Below are 7,280 nucleotides of genomic sequence, written 5' to 3'. Positions count from 1 at the left end.
TCTCATAAATAAAATCATGGAGTTAATTCCAGCAATGGTCCTCCGACTATATTAATTCTCTAAAATTAGACCTCAACTTTTAATTTGGACATTTTAGGTCTCTTGACTTTCAATTTCTTTCCAATTGAGGTCCTTTTCGTCAGAATACAATTAATTGAACTTTAAATGAAGGGGTAAACTCGTCCTTTCACCTGTCTATGTATTATTCTTCATATTTCTCCCTTGTATAAGCGATATATATGAAGATAATCTCAGTCGAAGTCCTAGAATGTTCCTCGCCGTTCCCCATTTATTGATGGCTCATGTGTGCGTTTCTCCATTATTGAGATGTGTGCGTTTCTCCATTATTGAGATGTTTACAAGGTATAACAGCATTTAAAGTCTAATTAATCGTATTCTGACGAGAGGATTTCAATTGGAAAGAAATTGAAAGTCAAGAGACCTAAAGTATCCAAATTAAAAGTCGATGACTAATTTTGGAAAATCAGTATAGTCAGAGGACCATTGCTAGAATTAACTCTAAAATCATGATAAGTGTTAAGAATTAAGAGCAACACTCCATCAAATCTATTAAAACCAAAAGAAAATATATAATCGTGTAAAGAGGAGAAAAGGTAACTTCCTCATACCAAGGCTACCTTAAGGTGGAGTACTATTCAAGGTTTTGCCATTTCTCCATTTGGAGAAATTGTTTACAACTTCTCCAAAAGCATTAAGAAGAGTGAAGAATGGGAGATGGAATAGGAACTTGGAGGAGTGAATTTAATAAACAAATTTTTCATTTTCTATTTTTTCACTCCTTTCAATTTTTTTTGTTTTTTTCCAAAAAAAAAAAAAAGGAAAATCTCTAATTTAACACTTTGATAAATAACATCGTACTTTAGTGTTTTGGTGTGAAGTAAGTTGGAGATGCTCTAATAATACCAGTCAATTCTTAGGCCAGATGGGCTACGCAAACTTGAACTAAAAAATAGAGGCAAGACTTACACAACTATGTCTCAAGATATGAGACATGCACACCATTTAAATAGAGGCAAACCAAGCAATCAATTGCTTGCAAAACCCAACATTAGAGAGAGCCCCAAACATGAAAATTTGGAAAACTAAAGAATCAAGATAAATTCTCGTTTAAGAATTTACTTTCATATTTACTTTATATAAATGTATTATTTACATATTAAAACAAATACAATCAACTTAATATTATATAAATGAATTGAATTTCAATATATTATTGTGTTGTGTGCGAGATATATATATATATATATATATATATATATATATATATATATATATATATATATATTGGTAGAGGGAAGGGGCCAAGGCCCCAGGGGGGACTAAGAAATTCTTCTCGTGATCACGATCCAGAAGGTGGATGAGCCCGTCGGGAGGTTGAGTAAGGATAGAGACCCCCCACGGGAAGCTTTGTCCCAAGTTAGCCAAAAAATCTGCACACTGATTGTCTTCTCGAAGTGTGTGAACAATGTCAAAGACCGGAAAGTGCCGCATAAGAGATATATATTATAAAGAGACACACACCCACTTATAGGTTTTATATGGGTTCTAAATTTCTAATTATATAAGAGAAGAGTAGTTGTTCACAAATTGATCCATATTGAATGATTGTTACTTGTCCTAACCTTACCATATATATATATATATATGGACTTGAACTATAATTTGATGGGTGACGCGAGAAAAACATATATTCATTATAAGATTCAATGATTGATTTAATAATATAATTTAGTTGAATATTGTTTTAATTGTATTTATATTCATAAAACCTAAACCATTCTACGTGACTTTGTATGTTTAATTTAATTTTCATAATGATTGCAATATTTGTCACAAGTTAAATGTAAATTAAATTTGATACAAATAAAAACCATCAAAAATCAAAATATTCATAATGTTCAAATTCAACAATCACCCAATCTAAACATTCACATAACATTAAAAAAATATATATATTGTTCTATTATAAGAACCTTATTGTCAATCATGGATACAAAGTAAATCGAAGGGACCACGCACACTTAAACATGTATAGAAGTGGTGGTTTCCTGTATCACTGTCCATCTGTCTTCATTCACCCTTCAAAAGCAAGCTTCCAATGCACAGCAACAACACAGTCCCGCACAACTGTATATATAATCAAGAAAAGAATCCAAATATCAAGTTGATGAATGGCAACATGTCTAAAGCCAAATATATTTATAACTATTTAAACTTTTTCCTAATTCCAATAAATATTATTTGAGATAGTTCTCATATGTTTGAATCTGGTAGGATTTGTCTCTTTTAATTTGTCAAGCGGACTTCACCCAACACCTTTAATCACAAATTTTAATTTTTCCGTAAATCAAAGAGTGTTGAGAGGTTGATATATCTAATTATAATTTTTTTTTTTTTTTTGAATGCTACTGGCTCTATTACATTGTAGTATCTGTTCATATACTTTCTCAACCTACTGAAACACAAAGAACCAATAACGCCTCCACTGAGGCTCGAACTCATAATCTTCCAAATGGAAGTCCAACCCGGATACCATTAGACCACATAGTCCTGGTTATAATTTAATTATAGTATAATCTTGAAAATTGACATAAAAGTCTGCTATCAATTACAAAGTTGTGTTTGGGGAGAGTGATTCAAAAAAAAAAAAAAAAAAAAAAAAAAAAAGAAGACTGACCAGCCCTTCCAGAAGCCGTCACCCCTGGACTGAGTTTGCGCGGGAACAGAAGGCTCGCTGCGGCCTTGGCCATCTCTGACGGGATATCCCGGCGGCGGAAGCGGCGGCGGCGCAGAAAATCCACCTTGCGGCTGCGGCTGCGGCTGCTGTGAGTACGGAAACGCCGCCGTTCCAGGTGCTGCTGCAAATTCACGAATGCATATATATATTATACACACAATCAATCAAGTGAATCAACTAACCAAACATCGATCATTCACTCATATACTCAAAAATCAATCAACCAAGCTAAGCTAATTCACGCGATTCAAAAAAAAATACACATACCTTGATGAGGATTCTGACTCATGCTGGAAATCGATGAAGAACACCCGATCGATCTGATCCGAAACTGATTTGATCTAAGAAAAGTAGTGTAAAGTGGTTATTATGCGCATCAGAATAGTTAGAAAAGATTAATTTATAAATATAAAAGGAATCAAGGCAGCTATGGATGTGGCCTACCGGGGCACCGGGCAATTGCAAGTGGGGAAGGTACGTAGTAGTGGAATTCAATTGTTGCTTAGACGTGGACGGCGAAGCTATCTTAACAAACACGCCATTCTTATTTAGTATTCATTCATTAAAAAATTATTTTTTTTTGGTTGACGTCATTTTCAAACATTGAATATGCTCCATTCGGCATAATTATTGCGTTTTTTGTCAAACTTATTTCATCACATCATCTTTTCTTCTCCCAAATAAAAGTTTATGTGATGAAATAAGTTTGACAAAAACTTTGATTTAAGAGAAAGTTAAAAGATAATATTTAAATATATATATTTTAGTAAAATTTGTCTTGTGATCATAATCAATATAAAAATTAAAATAAAAATAAATTAATTTAAGTGATTCATAACTGGTCAACTCAAATCAATAAAATTAATATATAAGTGGCTTTCATGATCATAGAATGAATCTTGTCAAACTTATTTGATTGCCTAAGCTATACTTATATATATTTAACGAGTCAAAGTTATTTATAAATAATTCTATGTTTCTTTACGAAAAATATTGCTTAATATATACTCCACTCATATACAACTAATTAAGGAGATTATGAAGACGAGTTCTAGAACAATATAATGAAGAATGTGTATTGCTATGTATGAAAATTGAAAAGTAAGCACCTTTTTCCTCACTTGTTCAAATATTTTATATAAGTTAGAGTGTTGAATGAATTTGATTCTTACAATCTATCAGGAATGTCTAGAACTTCCATAAACACTGCCTAATTTCCATAATCATAAATTAAATGTTCCGATCCATCCCAAACAAAAAATCCATAAATATGGTTGAGTTTTCATAATTACACTTAATCACAATTATTACCTTGCACCCCACGTCATTACTCCATGGGCCTAAGGTCCACGCTAGCTAGCAGGGGAGCTTAATTGGCCTGAATTGTCACCTCTAATTAAAACATGGCAACTGGCAATGACTTGGGTTGGCCGAGGGGTTCTATTCGAACGGATAGAATCATTAAAACATAATTGTGACTCTTTTAAGATTTCACCCATAATAACAAGAATGAGGGTTTGTTTGAAAACTTGAAAAATGACTTTTGCAAATTATTTTTTGAATTTTCAGTATTTGGATGTGTTTGGAAACGGAAAATGTTTTCCATTGACTTTGAAAAACATGTTTGTTTTAGAGGAAAATGATTTTTCCTCTTTTTTTTTTTTGGGAGTCATTTTTCAATTTTTACACCAACACCACACCAGCCACCACCACCACCACCAACACCACCTCACTATCTCCGTCACCACCACCACCATATCACTGCAACCACCGCCATCATACCACCACCAGTTATTATTATTATTATTATTATTATTATTATTATTATTATTATTGTTGTTGTTGTTGTTGTTGTTGTTGTTGTTGTCGTCTATTCGATTAACGAGGCTTGACTGAAGTTATTTTTAATTCAATTTTTCATACTATTAAGTTTAGGGTGTGTTTGGAAACCCGGAAAATGATTTCCAATGATTTCTGGAAATCATTTTCCGGGTTTTTGGTGTTTGGCTAGGCTGAAAAATGAGAAGTCAAAGGAAAATGAGACATGGTCAATGGAAAATGAGCTTAATTTTCCGGAAAATGACTTCCCTTTTTTTTTTGGGGGAAGTCATTTTCCGGAAGACTTCTTTGGCCTACAACAACAACCACCTTCGTCTGTCTATAACAACAATCACCGTCATCTCCGTCTACAGCAACAACTAACACTGAATTCCCCCCAAATACTGTTCTCTGGTTTCCGCCGGAAACCAGAGAGCAAGTACTGTTCTCTGGTTTCCGACGAAACCAGAGAGAACGGCGGAAAACCAGAGAGTTTTACTCTCTGGTTTTCGTTTTTTTTTTTTTTTTGGTTATTTTTTTAAATTTTTTTAGTAAACATTATTGTTATTATTGTAAATTTAATATTATTATTATTATTGTAAATTTAATAATATTATTATTATTATCTATAATATTATTGTAAATTTAATATATTTTAAACAAAATAATTAATTATATAAAATGTTTAATTATACAATTTTACATCAATTTCCAGAAAATGAGCCAAACAGACAAAGACAGTTTTCTATTGTGCAGCCAAACACGAGAAAGGAAAACGTTTTCCGGAAAACATTTTCCAGAAGTCATTTTCCTGCTTTCCAAACGGACCCTTAGTTATAGTATACAAAATTTATATATTTAGAAACTACGTAAAAGTACTATTAAACAAAAAAAAAATCAAATTTAAAAATAAGTAAAAAATACTAAAGAAAATAAATAAAGAAGAAAAAGTTTGTTTGACCAATGAATAGTAAGTAGGACAGATAAAATGGGACCGATGAAGTAACAAATAATACCACCACCACTACCATCACAAACACCACCACTACTATACCACTTTAGTATTAGTAGTGTTGTTGTTGTTATTTTGAATTACAATACTTTGATTAGTTATTTTGTTATCTTATTAATTATTTGTTATTATATTTAAAATTGTTATTATATTATTATATATTATTACACATGTTATATTCTAAATAAAATAATTAAAATATTTAATTATACAATTATATTCATTTTCTAGAAAATGAACCAAACACACTAAGATAATTTTTCAGAATGCAAGCATCTACTAAAAAGAAAAATATTTTATTAAAAGTGATTCATTTTACAGAAGTCATTTTTCTGCTTTCGAAACGGACTATAAAATCATTAAAACATAACGAAAGTCGTATAAAGGATAAAATTAGATCAAAGGATAGTTTCGTAATTTCACAATCTCACTTATTAATTTCTTACTCCCTATTCTCTCCTTCAAAGTAGCAACACCACGTGTTCCCACTGCACCTTATAATAATCGGTTTCATTTTTTAAAAAATATTATTGAATATAATATTTAAAACGGTGTGTATTATATATGATTAATTTATACCCCTAAATTATTTATAATTTATAAACAATTGCATTACATGCTTTGCCAATAATATAAAAAAAATGATTTTATTAAAAATAATTAAGTATGTTGTTTGAATCATGATTATAGCATGCATTATGTACGTCAGTATATAAGTATATCACCTTATAATATTTATATAGTGTGAAGCAAGGCTAAACCCCTATCAATATATAACTTGATCGAGAATCTCTGATCTTTATATCCAGTTAGATAAAGACACCTCATCCTACCATCATAATCATATAGTCCATTTTGATATATATCATCACGCATAATAATGCTAAGGATCGGATAACATTTCAATTCGTCACGCATTTTCTTTTTATTAATTATATATACATCGAACAAATTAAAAATTAACGATACAAAAAAAAAAATATTTATAAAAAATAAAAATGGGCAAAACAACCATCTTATTCACTTAGAAATTACAATGCTACGAACACCGTTTAGCTGCTGTTTTTTACGGGTTTCCCCTCCTTAACAAAAAAATAAATAAAAAAATAAAAATTACAATGTTACAAGTTTGACTATATCAGGAGTGACCGGCCTATTTATCTTATGATTTTAGTCAAAACTATGGACAACATAAACTAACTTATCTTCTACGATTATTTATTAACTAAGATCATAATTAGGAGAGTTTTTGGTAAACTACTAGTGTTCGTGTTCGGTAAACGTTTGTGTATGTTCGTTTATTAAAGTAAATGAACATAAATGAACAAAATTAGAGTTCAATTTATAAACGAATATAGTCTGAATAGTTGTAGGCTTGTTTGCTAAGAGCTCGTGAACAATCTCGTTTGTATTCGTTTAATAATATTTACGAGCATGTTCATGAACAATAATCAGTTAAGTGTGTATACTGAACCCTTAACAAACGAACACGAATATAATTTTAAAAAATCTAACTTAACAAACGAACAGGAACCACCTCCGTTTGTTCATGTTCATTTTTTTACATCCCCAATCATAATACATGCACTACATAGTTTGGATAATGACTATTAATTTCCATGGTTAATCAAAACAAATAATGGAATCAATGGTATTACGTGCATGCATGCATGCAAGAGCTAGCTAAGTTTA

At 31.0% G+C, this 7,280-nt stretch overlaps 1 protein-coding gene across 2 annotated transcripts; it reads right to left on the bottom strand.

Moving 5' to 3' along the window:
- Positions 1-1,878: 1,878 nt before the first annotated feature.
- LOC109187811 (cysteine-rich and transmembrane domain-containing protein B-like) lies at positions 1,879-3,272 on the bottom strand. 2 transcript variants are annotated; one of them, XM_019338151.1, is made up of 3 exons: positions 3,026-3,272; positions 2,699-2,879; positions 1,879-2,148 (listed from the first exon to the last, which is right to left on the bottom strand). In XM_019338151.1, exons 1-3 carry the CDS (start codon positions 3,045-3,047, stop codon positions 2,103-2,105), a joined length of 249 nt encoding a protein of 82 aa, XP_019193696.1. In that variant the 5' UTR covers positions 3,048-3,272; the 3' UTR covers positions 1,879-2,102. The 2 variants fall into 2 exon arrangements, with proteins under 2 accessions (XP_019193696.1, XP_019193697.1); XM_019338152.1 differs by having other exon boundaries at positions 2,699-2,876; positions 3,026-3,160.
- Positions 3,273-7,280: the final 4,008 nt, after the last annotated feature.

This window comes from Ipomoea nil, unplaced genomic scaffold, assembly GCF_001879475.1.
Source record: "Ipomoea nil cultivar Tokyo-kokei standard unplaced genomic scaffold, Asagao_1.1 scaffold1421, whole genome shotgun sequence".
Taxonomy (NCBI): domain Eukaryota; kingdom Viridiplantae; phylum Streptophyta; class Magnoliopsida; order Solanales; family Convolvulaceae; genus Ipomoea; species Ipomoea nil.
Note: the sequence above shows the minus strand (reverse complement) of the source record. Positions and strands in the feature narration are given on the sequence as shown.

Bases quoted from the DNA above. Each gene is read 5' to 3' on its own strand.
- LOC109187811 (XM_019338151.1), bottom strand. From the start codon at position 3,047: ATGAGTCAGAATCCTCATCAAG. The intron at 2,880-3,025 runs GTATGTGTATTT...GTGAATTTGCAG, and splicing joins GAGTCAGAATCCTCATCAAG to CAGCACCTGGAACGGCGGCG. The intron at 2,149-2,698 runs GTCAGTCTTCTT...TTATATATACAG, and splicing joins GACGGCTTCTGGAAGGGCTG to TTGTGCGGGACTGTGTTGTT.